Source organism: Theropithecus gelada, chromosome 7b (genome assembly GCF_003255815.1).
Source record: "Theropithecus gelada isolate Dixy chromosome 7b, Tgel_1.0, whole genome shotgun sequence".
Lineage (NCBI taxonomy): Eukaryota > Metazoa > Chordata > Mammalia > Primates > Cercopithecidae > Theropithecus > Theropithecus gelada.
This window is the reverse complement of record NC_037675.1, coordinates 23256040-23277068: the sequence shown is the minus strand read 5'-3', so window position 1 is coordinate 23277068 and position 21029 is coordinate 23256040. Positions and strand designations below refer to the sequence as shown.

At 39.4% G+C, this 21029-nt stretch overlaps 5 gene segments (V, D, J or C); all 5 read right to left on the bottom strand.

The window, feature by feature from the left end:
• The window catches only part of LOC112629376, a 484771-nt gene extending 470972 nt beyond the window's left edge, over window positions 1-13799 (bottom strand). The window contains 2 exon segments of the V gene segment in view: window positions 13153-13434; window positions 13581-13799. Of these exon segments, the coding sequence occupies window positions 13153-13434; window positions 13581-13632 (334 nt within the window).
• Window positions 1-21029, bottom strand: part of LOC112629379 — an 881832-nt gene that overhangs the window by 501838 nt on the left and 358965 nt on the right.
• LOC112629380 overlaps window positions 1-21029 on the bottom strand; it is a 766638-nt gene that overhangs the window by 475046 nt on the left and 270563 nt on the right.
• LOC112629366 overlaps window positions 1-21029 on the bottom strand; it is a 772346-nt gene that overhangs the window by 522299 nt on the left and 229018 nt on the right.
• LOC112629369 overlaps window positions 1-21029 on the bottom strand; it is a 661469-nt gene that overhangs the window by 487287 nt on the left and 153153 nt on the right.

Here is a 21029-nt window from a genome sequence, read left to right as displayed (position 1 = left end):
CTTGGCTGCTAAATTTGATGCAATTTAGAAGGATCATGGGCATAAATGCAATGATAAAAATGTTAGTTCCCAAGTTAAAGTAATGTCCCAAATCCAGAATTTCTCATAACACAGATCCTCAAGTCAAAAATCCAGGTCATGATTTAGTGTTACAACAAACAGCTGCCAGGCCAACAGGAAGATCAGTGTGGAGGGGTGTAAACAGTGTGGGCAAGACATGCCATGGATGCAGCCTTTACTGACTGGGCTGTTCTGAAACCACAGTGCTGATAACACAAGGAAAGCCTCTCATCAGCACACTCTCCTCACAGAACTTACTCAGGTAGCAGAATTTCTAAGCAACCACAAGAGAAGGAAAAGTCAAGGGAAGAGAGGACAAATGCCGCAGTCCCTGGAGATGGAGTTTCTGCAGGTGAAACTCAGCAAGACCAACAACCTTGGTCTCAATTGTAAACACAAGGGAGTAGATTCAAGGTGATCATTAGTCCATGAACTGTTTTCCTTTAGAGTTTTTATTAACAGGTTATGAAGTATTTCAGCATAGACCAACTGAACTGTCACATAGCAAAGTTAATGTCACTTCTCAGGAATGTATGCCGTCTGAGGGGAAGAAGAGACATCTGGACTGAGGACAGAAGCATTTCTAGAAAACAGAGCTTAGGTTCTGCTTTAGACTGTTCCTCCCCCAATTCCTCTGTGTGGTGTAATATAAAATCTCCATGGCTTCTTGGCACCAAAGAATCAGAGCCGGAATTACATGGAGGAAGGCTCCAGCCTAGAACCCTGGAAACAGAAAATAACGCCCCCTCCCAAAGCCGCTCACACCCAGGCACCAGCTGCGGCCCCCAGGGTTTGTGCTGGGCTCTCGCTGCAGTCCCTCCCACTGTGTCTCTCAGAACGCAGTAGTACACGGCAGAGTCCGACAGCTGCACCGAGGGTTTCTCCAGATGGAAGGAACTGTCACTCTTGACATGACTGGCCTGAAAACCTCTGCTGTTCGTCTCCTGGTTTTCTGAACTTTTCAGGAGGAGCTCAGGCTCTTTGTTTGGATACTGGACATACCAGAACATAAAAGCTGAATAGCTGGTCTGATAAGTGCAGTTTAATGTTAGAGCTGCCCTCTCAGGGAGGGTAACTGGACCTTCTGTCTGGGTCACTGAGTCTCCATTGGTCCTTCCTAAAAAAAAAGAAAGACTTTATTATACTGGCAATAGACAGTATGGTCTCCAGTTTGGAAGGGGTTAAAGGTCATCCTAAAGCTAAGGAATAGAACATCTCAGAAGTTCTGAGTAAACATTACTCACTGATTATCAACAAGATCACAAGTCCTGAGCAGGAAGCAAACAGCATGGCTGGCTGAGAAGCAGTAGAAGGTTTTGTTGAGAGATATCCAAACCAAGAGGTATATTTCTTTATGTTGTTGATTCTTTGGCAGAATCTTCTACAAAATCTTGACTCACGTGTTAAGCATGGCAAACTGCTCTACAAATCAGGCCACAGGCAGAACAAAGAGATGTGTGCAGAAAGGAAAGATGAAATTTGTGTCAAACCACAAGCTGAAGGGAGCAGCGCCCTCTTGCGGCTCCTCTCTGTCCCTGAAGCCTGCTCTGAGTCTTGGAATGTTGTTCATTTTCTCACTGGGGTGCGGCTTAACGGGCAGACATAGAAGGAAAACGGTGTCCGAGGTGAAGGGTGGTGGGACTCAAGGAAGGAGCATCAAACACTCTGCTGACTTCACCGTGTGGGTGAGTCCTGTCAACTTCTTCAAGGTGCAGAGCAATATGACTCCCTTAAATCTCCACAGTCCCGGCATCTAATGTGTTCGCAAGTGGTAATTTAGTTTTAGGCGTCTTAGGATATCCTGAGAATATCGATAAAGAAAAAAAATTGTGAGATTTATTCTTGGTATATTTCCCACTGGTCCCCGGAAACCAGGGGGTGAGCACTTCTGCTTAGAATGTCCTTCCTTCTCCCCACTCCGCTTCACTTGGACGACTCCTCTTCATTCTTTGAAACCAGTGCATCACCTCCATGTGAAAACATTCTCCCAACTCTCCTTTTTTCTAAGTTAGTGCTCTCCTTTTTTCCCACCATACTTTCTGTCCTTATCACATCATGTTAGAATCATTTCTGTCCTGTTTCTCAAGCCGCACTTGGTGCTCCTGAGATCAGAAGTTGAATCCTGTTACTATCAGCAGCCCTTTTCCTAGGCCCTTAGCTCATAGGAAATGCTCAAAAAAAAACCCTTAAAAATTGGTGAAAAAATGAATGAATGGCTGTGTCTGGTAGGCAAAATTGTCTTTGATGAAAGACAGTCTGTGGAAAGATGTGTCTTAGGCCCCTGGCATGACAGACTTCATTTAGGAGTAGATCCAGGACCTGGTAGCAGGTGCATTCCATGTTCTTCAAAATCGAGTAAGGTGCAGGACTTCTTAAAAGGGGCCGCTCTCATACTAACTTTTTTTTAATATTATGGTGTTTTCATATACCCAACAATAAAATTTGGTATCAACTTTTTAGGTTCATAGGTTTTATACAATTACCAAATCAGACAAAAAATGCAAACAAAATATGAAGTCGATAAGATTCAAATTAAAACATTAGTGTGAGAAATGATTTTTCACTGAAACTAAAGGGTTAGTGTAGGCTTATTAAAAGAAAGCTATGGATGTGTATAGTTGAATAACTGACTTGATTAAAGTTATTTGGAGCTTGATGTACTATTGTCTGAGTTATTGTGATTAGTGATTACTAGGATTTTTTCTTCACTTTTCCTATTCAGCAATACTCAAGTCAGTCACTATTATACAATTTTATTATTTAATGAAGCACCCAAGAATTCAGCACTGAAAAAAAATATGTTTTTTATTTACTGCTACTTTTGTGTCTATTGAATTGTATGTTGATACATACAAACAATGAATGTTTGCAATACATCCTCTTTCAATGGAAAGATGCAGGTTCTTGGGAGTTTGTGGCCCATCTGTAGTGCGATGCAATATACCTGTAGTGCTATGTGCTATGTTCTATATCATAACCAAAATTTTCCAAAAACTTTTCACCATTTAAACAGCTGCAATGTCTTCATTTGTAGAGTATTATTATCCCACTTGTCCTTAATTTGGTAAAAACGACATAAATCAAAATCAAGAAGGCTATTCTATTAGTCATCTAGATGATTAGAAATATTCCTTTGTTATGATGAGTTCATGTCCTTTGCAGGGACATGGATGAAGCTGAAAACTATCATTCTGAGCAAACTATCACAAGGACAGAAAACCAAACACTGCATGTTCTCACTCATAGGTGGGAACTGAACAATGAGAACACTTGGACACAGGGTAGGGAACATCACACACCAGGCCCTGTCATGGGGTGGGGGCAGGGGGAGGGATAGCATTAGGAGAAATGCCTAATGTAAATGATGAGTTAATGGGTGCAGCAAACCAACATGGCACGTGTATACCTATGCAACATACCTGCACGTTGTGCACATGTACCCTAGAACTTAAAGTATAATAAAAAATTTAGAAATAAATAAAGAAGAAATTTTCCTTTATTATTTTATTTTGTCCTAATCACACAGAAAACTGCAAATCTAAAAATTCTCATTTAATTTCTATACCTCAGGGACTGGTGAACTTTTCTATATAAAAGGACAAACAGTATATATTTTAGACTTTGAAATCATACACTCCCTGTTGCAAATACTAAACTCTGCTGTTAGAGCCCAGAAGCCATCATAAGCAATGTGTAAATACATGGGCAGCCTATTTTGCAATAAAACTTTACAAAAACAGGTGGCAGGTTGTTTTGAATGCTAGGCCATCGTTTTCTGACCCCCATTATACACCAACGATTTGTTCATACAATTCCAAATACCCATGGACTATATAGTTTGAAAAACTCAGCCCTATTTTCTTGTGTGTTCTTTCACTACAACATTATTGTAACTCTTAGAGGAGGCTTAAAATAAAGTATATTATTTAAATATATTATATTAAATTAAAAGGAAGAAAGAAGAGGAAAAATTGATTATCTTAGTGCTTAAGATATTTTGGTGTTATGGATTCAAGGCTGAGCTCACAGATAATGGTCTCTGCCCTTATGGAGCACATACAGTAATAATACAGACAATTATTAATCAGATAAAGAAATAAAAGGAGAAACTACACATTAAAAAAGGCAGAGGTCCACAATTCAAAGACAGCATATTGAGCTTTCTTCTATTACTGACTCTTGAACAGATGTACAAGAACAAGGAGGCATTTACTGGGTTCTACTCTCGAGGGAAGAGAAAAGAACTTTTTAAAAAGAGTAAGAATGTATCCTAAAATTGCTTTGAGGGGGTTATGTAAGATGAACAAAGTGCATTCAAGAAACGTAGATAGGCTTCCTGAGCAAGATGGCTGAATAAGAACAGCTCCAGCCTCCAGCTCCCAGCGCCAGCGACACAGAAGATGGGTGATTTCTGCATTTTCAACTGAGGTACCTGGTTCATCTCACTGGGAAGTGCTGGACAATCGGTGCTGGTCTGTGGGTACAGCCCAACCAGCGAGAGCTGAAGCAGGGCAAGGCATCACCTCACCTGGGAGGTGCAGGGGGAAGTGAATCCCTTTTCCTAGCCAAGGGAAACTAAGACACACAACACCTGAAAAATCGGTTAACTCCCACCCTAATACTGCGCTTTACCAAGGGTCTTAGCAAATGGCACACAAGGAGATTATATCCCACACCTGGCCCAGAGGGTGCCACGCCCATGGAGCCTCCCTCATTGCTAGCACAGCAGTCTGAGATCTAACTGCAAGGTGGCAGCGAGGCTGGGGGAGGGGAACTTGCCATTGCTGAGGCTTAAGTTGGTAAACAAAGTCACAGGGAAGCTCGAACTGGGTGGAGCCCACTGCAGCTCAAGGAGGCCTGCCTGCCTCTGTAGACTCCACCTCTGGGGACATGGCATAGCTAAACAAAAAGCAACAGAAACCTCTGCAGATGTAAATGACCCTGTCTGACAGCTTTGAAGAGAGCAGTGGGTCTCCCAGCACGAAGGTTGAGATCTGAGAACAGACAGACTGCCTGCTCAAGTCAGTCCCTGACCCTTGAGTAACCTAACTGGGAGACATACTCCACTAGGTGCAGACCAACATCTCACATGTCACACAGTTGGGCACACCATGAAATGAAGTTTCCAGAGCAAGAATCAGACAGCAACATTCACTGTTCAGCAATATTCTATCTTCTGCAGCCTCCGCTGCTGACACCCAGGCAAACAGGGTCTAGAGTGGACCTCAAGCAAACTCCAACAGACCTGCAGCTGAGAGTCTTGACTGTTAGAAGGAAAACTAACAAACAAAAAGGACACCCACACCAAAACCCCATCAGTACATCACCATCGTCAAAGACCAAAGGCAGATAAAACCACAAAGATGGGGAAAAAGCCGGGCAGAAAAGCTGGAAATTCAAAAAATAAGAGAGCATCTCCCCCTCCAAAGGAATGCAACTCATCGCCAGCAACGGAACAAAGCTGGACAGAGAATGACTTTGATGAGTTGAGAGAAGAAGCCTTCGGTCGATCAAACTTCTCAGAGCTAAAGGAGGAATTACGTACCCAGTGCAAAGAAACTAAAAATCTTGAAAAAAGAATGGAAGAATGGATAACTAGAATAATCAATGCAGAGAAGGCCATAAACGAACTGATAGAGATAAAAACCATGACACAAGAATTACGTGACAAATGCACAAGCTTCAGTAACTGACTCGATCAACTGGAAGAAAGAGTATCAATGATTGAAGATCAAATGAATGAAATGAAGCAAGAAGAGGAGTCTAGAGAAAAAAGAGGAAAAAGAAATGAACAAAGCCTCCAAGAAATATGGGATTATGTGAAAAGACCAAATCTACATCTGATTGGTGTGCCTGAAAGTGAGGGGGAAAATGGAACCAAGTTGGAAAACACTCTTCAGGATATCATGCAGGAGAACTTCCCCAACCTAGTAAGGCAGGCCAACATTCAAATCCAGGAAATACAGAGAGCGCCACAAAGATACTCCTCAGGAAGAGCAACTCCAAGACACATAATTGTCAGATTCACCAAAGTTGAAATGAAGGAAAAAAATGTTAAGGACAGCCAGAGAGAAAGGTCGGGTTACCCACAAAGGGAAACCCAGACTAACAGCAGATCTCTCAGCAGAAACTCTACAAGCCAGAAGAGAGTGGGGGCCAATATTCAACATTCTTAAAGAAAAGAATTTTAAACCCAGAATTTCATATCCAGCCAAACTAAGTTTCATAAGTGAAGGAGAAATAAAATCCTTTACAGACAAGCAAATGCTTACACATTGTGTCACCAAGAGGCCTGCCCTACAAGAGACTCTGAAGGAAGCACTAAACATAGAAAGGAACAACTGGTACCAGTCATTGCAAAAACATGCCAAAATGTAAAGACCATCGATGCTATGAAGAAACTGCATCAACTAACAAGTAAAATAATCAACTGCTATCATAATGACTGGATCAAGTTCACACATAACAATATTAACCTTAAATGAAAATAGACTAAATGGTCCAATTAAAAGATACAGACTGGCAAATTGGATAAAGAGTCAAGACCCATCAATTTGCTGTATTCAGGAGACCCATCTCACATGCAGAGACATACATAGGCTCAAAATAAAGGGATGGAGGAAGATCTACCAAGCAAATGGAAAACACAAAAAAGCAGGGGTTGCAATCCTAGTCTCTGATAAAACAGACTTTAAACTATCAAAGATCAAAAGAGACAAAGAAGGCCATTACATAATGGTAAAGGGATCAATTCAACTGGAAGTGCTAATTATCCTAAATATATATGCACCCAATACAGGAGCACCCAGATTCATAAAGCAAGTCCTTAGAGACTTACAAAGAGACTTAGAATCCCATACAATAATAATGGGAGACTTCAACACCCCACTGTCAACATTTGACAGGTCAATGAGACAGAAAGTTAACAAGGATATCCAGGAATTGAACTCATCTCTGCACCAAGCAGACCTAATAGACATCTACAGAACTCTCCACCCCAAATCAACAGAATATACATTCTTCTCAGCATTGCATTGCACATATTCCAAAATTGGCCACATAATTGGAAGTAAAACACTCCTCAGCAAATGTACAAGAACAGAAATTATAACAAACTGTCTCTCAGACCACAGTGCAATCAAACTAGAACTCAGGACTAAGAAACTCAATCAAAACCGCTCAACTACATGGAAACTGAACAACCTGTTCCTGAATGACTACTGGGTACATAACGAAATGAAGGCAGAAATAAAGATGTTCTTTGAAATCAATGAGAACAAAGATACAACATACCAGAATCTCTGGGACACATTCAAAATAGTGTGCAGAAGGAAATTGATAGCACTAAATGCCCACAAGAGAAAGCAGGAAAGATCTAAAATTGACACCCTAACATCACAATTAAAAGAACTAGAGAAGCAAAAGCAAACACATTCAAAAGCTAGCAGAAGGCAATAAATAACTAAGATCAGAGCAGAACTGAAGGAGATAGAGACACAAAAAACCCTCCAAAAAAATCAATGAATCCAGGAGTTGGTTTTTTGAAAAGATCAACAAAATTGATAGACCGCTAGCAAGACTAATAAAGAAGAAAGGAGAGAAGAATCAAATAGACGCAATAAAAAATGATAAAGGGGATATCACCACCGACCCCACAGAAATACAAACTACCATCAGAGAACACTATAAACACTTCTACACAAATAAACTAGAAAACCTAGAAGAAATGGATAATTTCCTGGACACTTACACTCTCCCAAGACTAAACCAGGAAGAAATTGAATCCCTGAATAGACTAGCAGGCTCTGAAATAGCAGGCTCTGAAATTGAGGCCATAATTAATAGCCTACCAACCAAAAAAAGTCCAGGACCAGATGGATTCACAGCCGAATTCTACCAGAGGTACAAGGAGGAGCTGGTACCATTCCTTCTGAAACTATTCCAATCAGTAGAAAAAGACGGAATCCTCCCTAACTCATTTTATGAGGCCAACATCATCCTGATACCAAAGCCTGGCAGAGACACAACAAAAAAAGAGAATTTTAGACCAATATCCCTGATGAACAGTGATGCAAAAATCCTCAATAAAATACTGGCAAACCAAATCCAGCATCATATCAAAAAGTTTATCCACCATGATCAAGTGGGCTTCATCCCTGGGATGCAAGGCTGGTTCAACATATGCAAATCAATAGACGTAATCCAGCATATAAACAGAAACAAAGACAAAAACCACATGATTATCTCAATAGATGCAGAAAAGGCCTTTGACAAAATTCAACAGCCCTTCATGCTAAAAACTCTCAATAAACTCGGTATTGATTGAACGTATCTCAAAATAATAAGAGCTATTTATGACAAACCCACAGCCAATATCATACTGAAGGGGCAAAAACTGGAAAAATCCCCTTTGAAAACTGGCGCAAGACAGGGATGCCCTCTCTCAGCACTCCTATTCAATATAGTGTTGGAAGTTCTGGCTAGGGCAATCAGGCAAGAGAAAGAAATCAAGGGTATTCAGTTAGGAAAAGAAGAAGTCAACTTGTCCCTCTTTGCAGATGACATGATTGTATATTTAGAAAACCCCATTGTCTCAGCCCAAAATCTCCTTAAGCTCATAAGCAACTTCAGCAAAATCTCAGGATACAAAATTAATGTGCAAAAATCACAAGCATTCTTATACACCAGTAACAGACAAACAGAGAGCCAAATCATGAATGAACTCCCATTCACAATTGCTTCAAACAGAATAAAATACCTAGGAATCCAACTTACAAGGTATGTAAAGGACTTCTTCAAGGAGAACTACAAACCACTGCTCAGTGAAATAAAAGAGGACACAAACAAATGGAAGAACATACCATGCTCATGGATAGGAAGAATCAATATCGTGAAAATGGCCATACTGCCCAAGGTAATTGATAGATTCAATGCCATCCCCATCAAGTTACCAATGACTTTCTTCACCGAATTGGAAAAAACTGCTTTAAAGTTCATATGGAACCAAAAAAGAGCCCGCATTGCCAAGACAATCCTAAGTCAAAAGAACAAAGCTGGAGGCATCACACTACCTGACTTCAAACTATACTACAAGGCTACAGTAACCAAAATAGCATGGTACTGGTACCAAAACAGAGATATAGGCCAATGAAACAGAACAGAGTCCTCATAAATGATACCACACATCTACACCCATCTGATCTTTGACAAACCTGAGAAAAACAAGAAATGGGGAAAGGAATCCCTATTTAATAAATGGTGCTGGGAAAATTGGCTAACCATATATAGAAAGCTGATAGTGGATCCTTTCCTTACCCCTCATATGAAAATTAACTCAAGATGGATTAGAGACTTAAATGTTAGACCTAATACCATAAAAACCCTAGAAGAAAACCTAGGTCATACCATTCAGTACATAGGCATGGGCAAGGACTTCATGTCTAAAACACCAAAAGCAATGGCAACAAAAGCCAAAATTGACAAATGGGATCTAATTAAACTAAAGAGCTTCTGCTCAGCAAAAGAAACTACCATCAGAGTGAACAGGCAACCTACAGAATGGGAGAAAATTTTTGCAATCTACTCATCTGACAAAGGGCTAATATCCAGAACCTACAAAGAACTCAAACAAATTTACAAGAAAAAAACAAACAACCCCATCAAAAAGTGGGCAAAGGATATGAACAGACATTTCTCAAAAGAAGACATTCATACAGCCAACAGACACATGAAAAAATGCTCATCATCACTGGCCATCAGAGAAATGCAAATCAAAACCACAATGAGATACCATCTCACACCAGTTAGAATGGTGATCATTAAAAAGTCAGGAAACAACAGGTGCTGAAGAGGATGTGGAGAAATAGGAACACTTTTACACTGTTGGTGGGATTGTAAACTAGTTCAACCATTGTGGAAAACAGTATGGTGATTCATCAAGGATCTAGAACTAGATGTACCATATGACCCAGCCATCCCATTACTGGGTATATACCCAAAGGATTATAAATCACGCTGCTATAAAGACACATGCACACGTATGTTTATTGCGGCACTATTCACAATAGCAAAGACTTGGAATCAACCCAAATGTCCATCAGTGACATACTGGATTAAGAAAATGTGGCTATACACCATGGAATACTATGCAGCCATAAAAAAGGATGAGTTTGTGTCCTTTGTAGGGACATGGATGCAGCTGGAAACCATCATTCTTAGCAAACTATCACAAGAACAGAAAACCAAACACCGCATGTTCTCACTCATAGGTGGGAACTGAACAATGAGATCACTTGGACTCGGGAAGGGGAACATGACACACTGGAGCCTATCGTGGGGAGGGGGGAGGGGGGAGGGAATTGCACTGGGAGTTATACCTGATGTAAATGACGAGTTGATGGGTGCTGACGAGTTGATGGGTGCAGCACAGCAACATGGCACAAGTATACATATGTAACAAACCTGCACGTTATGCACATGTACCCTAGAACTTAAAGTATAATAATAATAAAAAATAAAAATAAATAAATAAAATAAATTTTAAAATTTTAAAAAAAGAAAATGTGGCACATATACACCATGGAATACTATGCAGCCATAAAAAAGGATGACTTCATGTCCTTTGTAGGGACATGGATGCAGCTAGAAACCATCATTCTCAGCAAACTATCGCAAGAACAGAAAACCAAACACCGCATGTTCTCACTCATAGGTGGGAATTGAACAATGAGATCACTTGGACACGGGAAGAGGAACATCACACACTGGGGCCTATTGTGGGGAGGGGGTAGAGGGGAGGGATGGCACTGGGAGTTATACCTGATGTAAATGACGAGTTGATGGGTGCTGACTAGTTGATGGGTGCAGCACACCAACATGGCACATGTATACATATGTAACAAACCTGCACGTTGTGCACATGTACCCTAGAACTTATAGTATAATAAAAAATAAAAATAAAAAAAACAGAAAAAAGAGAAACGTAGATAGGACCAGTATTGAAGAAAAGGATAAATCAGGAGCTTATTGTGGAAAGATACTGGAGAGGTATTAAGAGTCTAAATTATGCAGGGTTTTATAAATCACATGAAGCAATTTTTTTTCTACTGTAAGAACCAGTGAGGGCCCAGGTGGTTGACATGGTCAAATTTGCACTCTGAAAAGGTCACCCTCACTGTGTACAAAGCACTATATTGAGAAGTGATGGGTTCTGTCAAGTTTGCTAGGGGCAGAGGAGCAAGGGATTAGGGAGGATTTTAAATTTGGACGTGGAGGTGAATTAGGTTATAGAGGTTGTGATGTCTTCTGGAAAACTTGGTAGGTGGTACACTCAATAGAACTTGGAAATACATTGGATATGGTAATTCAAAAATAACTATGAACCAAAAATATTATGAGTCCTAATATGTCCTAAACTGAGGGTCTGGCAGAAACTTCTAATTGTCTGTAAAATGTCCATTATCGCCTATTTTTTTTACTAATAGAACCCGAATTTTACTGTGAATGGAAACATACTTAGATAATAATCCTGATATCCTAGCCTCCCTTGCAGATGGGAGGAGGTGGGAACATCGAACAGCACTCTAGTAAATGAGTGTAAGGAGAAGCCATTGGGCGGAGCTTCTGGTAAAGACGGACTCAGCCAGCATGTACATGTGCCCTTGATTTTTCTCCTTCTTTCAGTCTGGAAGGTGTATAAAGTGGAAGGATCTTTATCAGTCTCTTGAAAGTATAAAAACAAGAGTGACACATTAAGAGTGAGAAACAGTAAGCTAGAAGGACCCTGGTTCCTTTGTAACATGATGAAGGTACTACACCAGCCCTGATTGTTACAGAGCTCCTTTGTGTGGGAAAAAAAAACCTCAATCTTGTTAAAAACATTATTGTTTGGGTTTTTAAAATGTGAACCTGAGCCAGTCTCTTACATATATAGAAGATATTCATTAAAAATTGAAATTCATCACTTTATCGGAGGCTGATGGAGTAAGTCAGAATTGAGCTTAATAGTCTAGATCTTCAAAGATGCTCTACTGATTCTGGTACAGCTAATATTGATGGGTTAAGGTCTGACTTGTGGGAACCACTATCCTATACAACCTTTCCCTGCCCTCCCCCACTTTTCTCACCAAAGTGTGCACCTAAATACAAATGCTCTAATTTTCTCCACAAACACATTTTCGGTACTATCTAAACTGTGTCAAGAAAACTATAGTCAGCATTTATTTCTCAGTAGGAGCAAGAATAAATAGCTGAAAAACTGTTATGTATTTGATACTAAAAACACTGCTTTCAAAACACAGCATTTTAGGACCTGGTAGTGGCAAACACCTGTCTCTCGTTTGGATGGGGAAAAGTTGTTACTTTCTTATAAATTTCCAATTTACCTAATAGAGACATTGAAGCTTGGGAATCATATGACTAATAAATGGTGAAATCAGATCCAGATATTTGTCACTATCACTCCAAAGATTCAGATAATTGTCTGTCTTACTATGCAATGGTTTTACTCCTCAGCTCTAACATGAAAAACTTGGTTGAGAGTCCTAGGACCCCTTCCAATTCTAATGCCTAATGAATCTACTGCTTCTTATACAATCAGAGGAATGCAAGAGCCACCTAATGCATCTCAAAGACCCACTGACATCTTGGGAGGGCTGCACAAAGGACAAATGAGACCTTCTAAAACTAAGCAGCCTTCCTCCTCTTCCACAAGTGCCCAGTGACTGGTTTTTTTTTTTTCCTAATAAAATTAGGGATTAAGTAATATTTTGGGCTCATTGATCCAAATCCTTTATTTCAAGTGAGGAAATTGAAGGCTGCTACACTGACAACGTCCCTTTGTAGCCAGGATTAGCAGAACTGAGCCTGGTATTTCCATTTCCTGTTCCAAATTTCATGCCTTTTCCCCTAGTCCAAGATGCTTTTATAAAAATCATGAATTTGAAAGGGTTCCCCTTTTACTTTGCCAGCTGTTTGTAGATTCTTCTTCACTGAAAGACATAACCACCAGTTCTGCCCACTGTTGGGGCTTCTAAGAAGCTGCTTTGGCAGGGTTTGTGTAGAGGCTGCAGGTTCCTGGGGAACACTGTGCATCCGTAGCACAGAAGTAAGAAGCAGTGTCTGCTGCCCGGGAAGCCATGATCAACAAGGAACTGCTTTTCTTGGAAGTGTCAAGAGTGACTCTTAATCTTCCACTATTTTTCTCTCTTTCATTTGAACGTATTAAAATTAGCTGTACAAGGCTTCTACCTGAATCTTGTCTATACCACTGTAAATTGTTTATACTAGTTTTGTAACTGCAGTTCATGGTGGCATTTTCACCCTCCTGGATGCTCAAGGTCTGAGGATCCTCTTCTCCTTGTTGACTGTTCACCCCTAGGCAGAAACAGAGGTCCGGGACCAGGAGTCACTCATTACATTTTCAAATTACATTTCCAAATTAATAAGAACACTTTACCCCTCAGTCCTGTGGGCTCTAAAGTTTGGTCTTGCCATTCCCATCACCAAAAACCCCAACTCACTGGCCAGTTGAAGCCATAGAATCACCAAAGACACTCCCAGGAGAGTTTCCATTCTTCTTCCTTATTGAAATCACACAAGACCTGAAATGGAGCCAGGCTCCTCAGTCACAGGTGAGCTCTCTTTACTGGATGAATCTCTAGTCCTTCTGTCCCCTAGTCTCAGGTTCCTACCTAGCCAGTCAGAGGCAAGCTCAGTCCTTTGCTTTCAACGCACACAGGCTGATTGAAAGCCAAGTTAGTCTGAGAAGAGGGAGGCACTGCCCTCTTGTGACGGCGACATCATCCTGCTGCTAGAATGTACTCTGGAACAGCGATGCAAGTTCAGAGCTGACTCAGAAGAAATTATAAAGCTATTCCAGTCTCTGCCTTTATTGAATTCTGGTTCTAACTTAGAATAGGAACAGATGCATTTCAATTCAGGTAAGAACTCAACTACGAAAGTTGGTGCTCAATATTTGCAGACTACCTCTGAGAAGCACTGTTAAATTCCCTGTAGTTACTATGACCTCTGATCATGTACCTATGAGCTTCCTTTTAAAAAATTTTCCCTGGAATGAGATTATATACAAGTCAGGGTTTTTATTGATGGGCAACAGAAATGGACTCTGCCTGAATTAAGTTGAAAAGGAATAAATTAATGAATACTGGATTTGCCTCAGAATCTCCAATAGGGTCAGAGAATTGAACTCAAAAACTATTAAGTCAGCAGCAGTACAGAAAATCACCCTGGAGAACCACTCCTCTGAATATCCCACTGGCTCCTCTCCTGAGCTCCAGATACTGCATGTAGTTTATTCAAGACTGTTCATGCAGGACAATGTATGTAGCTACAATTCCACTGCCTTGTAGCTCTGTAAACTCTCATGTCCATCTTGTGGTAATTACTACCACTCCCAAAAAGCAAATTCTTACTTTTTCTTTTCTTTTTTTTTTTTTTTTTTTGCACAAGTAACTCCTGAGTGAAAGTTAGGGAACAGTTCATCTAACTGTTGGAGCCCAAGCCATGTGCCCACATCAAGCCATGTGCCCACATCAAGTCTAACCAGAAGACAGGTTATGAGTGTACTGTATTAGTTTACCAGGGCTCCCATAACAAAGTATCACAGACTGCATGGCTTAAACCACAAACATTTATTTTCTCATGATTTTAGGCACTACAAGTTCAAGGTCAAAGTGCTGGCAGGTTTAGTTTCTTTTGAGGTCTTTCTCCATGACTCATAGATGGCTGTCTTCTTCTGTGTCTTCACATGGTCATCCCTTTGCCTGTGCTGTCTGTCCTAATCTCCTCTTAAGGATACCAGTCTTATTGAATTAGGAGTTACCCTCTGGACCACCTTTTAACTTTACCTCTAAAAGTTCTGTCTCCAAATACAGTCACGTTCTGAGGTACTGGGGGTTAGGGCGTCTACATACACATTTTGTGGAAACACAATTCAGCCCACGGCAGTGAATACCTACAAGTTTTAGTTTCTATGGCAGGAGGCAGGCAGGTCCAGGAAGAGAGGAAGTTTTGTAGTCAGGCCATCGAAGTCAGGTTTACATCTATCAATTCAGTGCTGTTTCTGTCTTCTGTGCCTACATTCTCTTGGCTGTACAACATGGATCATGAGTAAATAATAATACTACTTTTCAGAGCTGTTGAAGGTTAATGATGAGATCATAAAATGTCATTTAGCGCAGTGCCTGACATTCATTAGTGACTGAAAAATTATTATTGTTATAATAAAATGGGTCCTGATGCAGAGTAGTGAAAAAGAATGGCAAGAATCTTCTAGAGTATTTTATAAATGTTCTCAAAAATTGATTTTAAGATATTTTGTGTATAAAATAGAGGGAGAGATGGGAAAGAGAAGAGAGGAAAACAGAGAAAGGAAAAAAGAAATGAAGAGAAGAAGAGATTGCTGGCTGGAGCAATATGTAGATTGGAGAGTTCCAGGAGATAAGTCTAGAAGAATGATCTGGGTTAGATGACTGCCAAAATAAATCTGTATGTATTTCTGTGCGAAATGAAGACATATGAAAGCTTTTTGAGCAATTAACCAGTGTTATTTAACAAACTGAAATTTTAATCTGTCTGCTCTCTTCCAGATAATTTTGGAAAAGTCTGTGAGGAAATTTAGAATAGTAGTTAAAAGATGTACCCTGGTTCTAAGAAATTAAATGCTGTGTCTAATGTCTCACAATGAGGAGGTCAAGAATATAGCACTTTTAATATTTGTATGTATTTAGCTGTATCTGCAAAAAGTAACCAGAAATATTGCTGGCCTCTTGGGAAAACTGTGAGACAGAGGCAAAAGTGTGAGGTAGAATAGAACTATTTTTACAATAGTGCTGCTATTATTTGAGTCGTTCACTGTGTTGACACTTACACTGATGGAGCAAATGCAGTTGCTTGCCTTTTAACACAGGTAAAATAAATGAACCAAAAATGTTCTAGTAGTCATTGTACGTAATTATTACCACCACACTGGTGAGAGAAAAAGATTTTACTCAAGAATGTCCTACAAGTTGATGGGTGCTGATGAGTTGATGGGTGCAGCACACCAACAGGGCACAAGTATACATATGTAACAAACCTGCACGTTATGCACATGTACCCTAGAACTTAAAGTATAATAAAAAAAAAAGAAGTTTTCGTTTCAGATAATAAAATATAATTGCTCAAGGAGGCTTCCCCATTCAAAGATTATGTTTTGCAAATTACCTATAATTTCTTATGTTTATAGTTTCATTCTTGTAAATAACTCTAATTTATTGTTAATTTATGTTATATAAAATGTTACTTATAGATTCAAAAAAAAAAAAAGAATGTCCTAGATGTAGAAGCAAAAATTTTTAAATTAACCCTTGAGACTACAGCTTTTTAATATTCTGTGTGATGACATAGCACACATGCATAAAGCTCATCTGGGGTGTACTAACACAGTGGTATCTTGAGAGTGGAAGGCACTGGAGCACTGTTTGAATTGTGAGCTAAATTAGCTGTTTTTCATAGAACTTTTTTTTTTAACTTGAAGGCATGAGTGACAGAACAGCAGATTTGGGTAGCTGGAAGAAATGTTCTTGAAAATGATAAAGTGTGAGACTGCCATTTTGAGGAAAACACTGAATAGTGGTTGTTGCCAATGATAATATTTGAGCTTCCAAGTGAAAATTAGAATTTTGGAAAATTTGCATCCACTACCATCGGCTTCACAGCTTCCCAATTCTTAGTGGTTTTGCTGATAAGATTGGTGGTGATAGTAAAGAATGCAATTTTTGAACTATAGTCCTGTATTTGTTTTGAAATTATTATAAATCCATGGGAAGTTGCCAAAATAGTTTATAGAACCCTGTGTACTCTTCACATAGCCTTTTCCAGTGGAGATATCTTATATAACTGAAATGCAGTATAAACACCAGGAAATTGACATTGTTCAAATACCACTAACTAGACTACAGATATTATTAAATTTTCACCATTTTCCTGTTTTTCTCTGTGTGTGTGCATGCATACATATGTGTGGTTCTTGATTTTATCTCATATAACCACCAACATAATAAAGATTCAGACTGTTCCATCAACACAGAATTCTCTCATCCTAACCCTCTATATACACGAACACCCTCCCATCCCCAATCTCTGTCCCCTAGCAACCGTCTCTTATAGTTCTGTTATTTTGAGAATGTTATATATATGGAATCAAACTGTATATAACCTTTGGGAATTGACCCATACAGGTTGTTTCATGTATCAATAGTTTGTCATATTATTCCATGGTATGAACTACTATAGTTTATTTAACCATTTACCTCTTGAAAAATCTCTAGGTTGATTCCAGTTTTTGGCAATTATGAATAAAGTTACTATGAATGTTGTATCAGACTTTATGTGAATGTTACTGGGATAGAGGTCCAATTCACAATGGCGTGGTCATATTTAGTTTATGTTTTAATATTCTGTGTGATGACATAGCACGTATGCATAAAGCTCATCTGGGGTTTAGTGCATGTTTAGTTTCATAAAAAACTGCCAAATTATTTTCCAGAATGGCTGTACTATTTTACAATCCCACAAGCAATGTATAAAAGTGTCCATTTCTCTACATACTCGCCAACATTTAGTAGTAGTATTATTTTGTATTTTAGTTGTTCTAATATGTTTATAGTGATATCTCATTGTAATTTTTGTTTTCATTTTGTTAGTGAAGAATGATAGTGAATATCTTTTTATTTGCTTATTTTTCACCCATATTTTTACTTTGGTGAAATATCTGTTCTATTTCTAATTGGATTATTTATATGTTTCTTTTTTACACTGAGATTTGAGTGCTGTTTATTCTAGATATAAGACTTCTGTCTGATGTGTGATTTATAAGCATTTTCTCTCTGTCTATAGGTTGCCTTTTATTCTATTAACGTGGTCTTTCTACAATGCCAAAGGTTTCAATTTTATTTAAGGCCAATTTAACATTTTTCTCTTTTATAGATTGCACTTTTTGGGTGCATGTCCAAGAACTCACTATCTAGCTCTAGTTCTCAGATATTTTCTCTAGTTCATGATACATGAGTTTAGGATTGGTAGAATGATGTGCCGAAGGTCTTGAGGTGAGTTTTATTGATAAAACTATTGTTTTCATAAGCAAGCTATTTTTCCAATTAAGGAAACTCTTACCCTGATTAGGCATCTGTTTGCCCAGATGAACATACTGTTTGCCTATATTAATTGGTTTGACACGGTTCCCTGAAGAAACCAGTGAAATCACATTAGTGGAGGTTGACTCACATGCTCACAGGAGAGGATTGCTAATTTTCATATTTGTTTAAATGAATTTAATATTCCTTTCCTGTGTACATATTGTGTGCTCCATACTCTGTTAGAAGGTTAGGTAAAAGCCAGAGAGAACATAATAGCTCCTCTCTGGAACATTCAGCTCAATAGGAAGAGGAGATAAGATAAAGTTTTAATATACTGTGATGGTTACCAGAACATATTGCTGAGTTGTCAGGAAGGGGGCGAGTAGCTCCAAGAAGCCATAACATGCTTAAAATATAAGAAGCTCTTGAGCTGGAAGTTGAAGATCAATACCTTTAATGATAAACTCCACAAAAATTCAAGGACTTGTCACTTCAGTGAAGTTTCCAGAGGTTCAACCGTCCAGAGAATATTGAGGCATCTCTTCCAAGGTGAAAGACAAGTTGCTGCACCCCACACCACCTACCACAGAAAAAGAGGCACACATTTGACTGACTATTTTACATTTGGAGGCAATCTATGCCACATGGGGGTGTGCTATTTTGGCCTATTTAGAGAGTCATCTGTAAAGCTGTCAATTTTCAGAGGAAACCAGAGCAACAGGAGACTCTACAATTTCAGGCTTCAGTACAATCTGTTTCATCGCATTGGTCTTTTGATTCAGCAGATCCAACAATGATATTCAAAGTTTCCATGGCAAGTAAGAATGCTCTATAGAGACTCTGGGAAACACCAATAGGAGAATCACAGCATAGTCTTCTAGTAGTTGGGAGAATATGTTCCGTTTTCTACAGATAACAAGGTAACTATTGCCAGTTTACCTTGGTAAAGTCTGAATGTCTCATTTAGGAAAAATAGATGACCAAGAACCAACTGCTGTCTGACCTAATCAGCCATAATGTTGGGCATGCCCAGAAGCAATCCTCAGGCGGAAATTGTACATAAGAGACCACATTGAGGCAGATCCATAAGGTGCAAGTTAGCTGCATGAGCAGGTGGCTCAGATTCCTTTGATGCCAACTTCTCTTACATTGTCTCTTTTTCTGTAATCCATGACTGTATCTTCCTGGGGAGTTCCTTACTCCTTCAAGTGGTACATTTTGGTTATCCACATTACCTGGTAAAAGATGGCCAGAGGTGCTCATCTACACTGATTCATGATTTCACTGTCATTTCACTGTTGTGTAATTTCACTGTTGTTTGGAAGTTGAAATGTGCATATAGGAATGCATGTGAACCAGGTGCAGTGGCTCACACCTGTAATCCCAGGCATGATTCATGGGAAGTTGTTAAAGGTTTGGCCAGATGGCAAAAGACCTAGAAGGAATAGGCTTGAAAGATGATGACAAGAAAATCTAGGAAAGAAGTATCTTGATGGACCTCTCAGAATGAACAAAGACTGTCAAGATAATTTTGCTCAATGTGAATACTGACCAAGAGAAAACAAATGCGGTAGAAACTATTGTAATGGACAAAATGATGCCTTCTATGGATGTGTCAACATTTTTCCCAGCCATCCCAGTGCTTTCTCAATGGTCACATGAAATAAGTGGCCCTGCTGGCAGGGATGAATGCCATGCATGAGCTCAAAAGCATGGATTTCCCCTTATTAAGGCTAACTTAGCTAATGCTACTGCTGAATGCCTAATCTGTAAATCACAGAGACTAATACTGAGCTCCTCATATGGTGTCATGCCCCAAGGGACCAACCAGACACCTGTTGATTGCTCTTCTATCATAGAGATGACTGAGATATGTCCTTACTAGAATAGACGCATATACTTGCCTATGAATTTGTCTTGTCTTCCTTGTATGCAATGCTTCTGCTGGCCTCCTCTTCATAAACTTACAGAATGCCTAATTCACCATCCAAATAATCCTCACAGCATTTACTCCAATGAAGGAACTATTTTTACTGCAAAGTAGTGCATCTGTGGACACATGCCTATGGAATCATATAGACTTATCACATATCTTACAATGCACAAGTGTTTGTTGAAATGTGGAATGGCTTGTTGATTGAGCTATGGCACCAGTTTGAAGACACCCTGAAAAGATCAGGTTCTATCTTACAAGATGCAGTATCTGCTTTACATCAAAAACCATTATATGGTATTGCCCCCCAGCCCCCACCCACCATAGCCAGAATGCATGGGTCAAGACATCAAGGAAGTGATCCTGAGAATGGATTGTCTCACTCTTATTACCAGTAGCCCACTATCATAATTTTTGCTTCCTGTCTTTGTGACTTTGAGCTGCGTTGGTTTGAAGGTCTTATTCTGTAAATGGAAGAATGTGTCTACCAGGAGACCCCAAAAAATGGTTGAATTGCATTGAAAGATGACACTGCTATGTGGCCATTTTAGCCGACGTATGCCTCTGAACCATTAAGTAGGAAAAGAAATTACTGGCTGGAGTGATCGATACCGATTACTAAGGAGAATTGAGATGTTGCTATACAACACATATAGAGAGAGCTACATCTGAAACCCAGGGGATTTTTTAAGGAGCCTAATGGCACTTTCATGCCCAATAGTAAAAGTTAAGGGAAACCTACAGCAACAAATTAAAAGCCATGACTATTGAGAACTCAGACTCTTCGAGAATGAAGATTTTTGTCATTCCACCAGGTAAGTAACCCCAATCCACCAATGATGTGGCTGAGGGCAGAAGAATATATAACAGGTAACAAGAGAAGGAAGCTGTCTATGTCA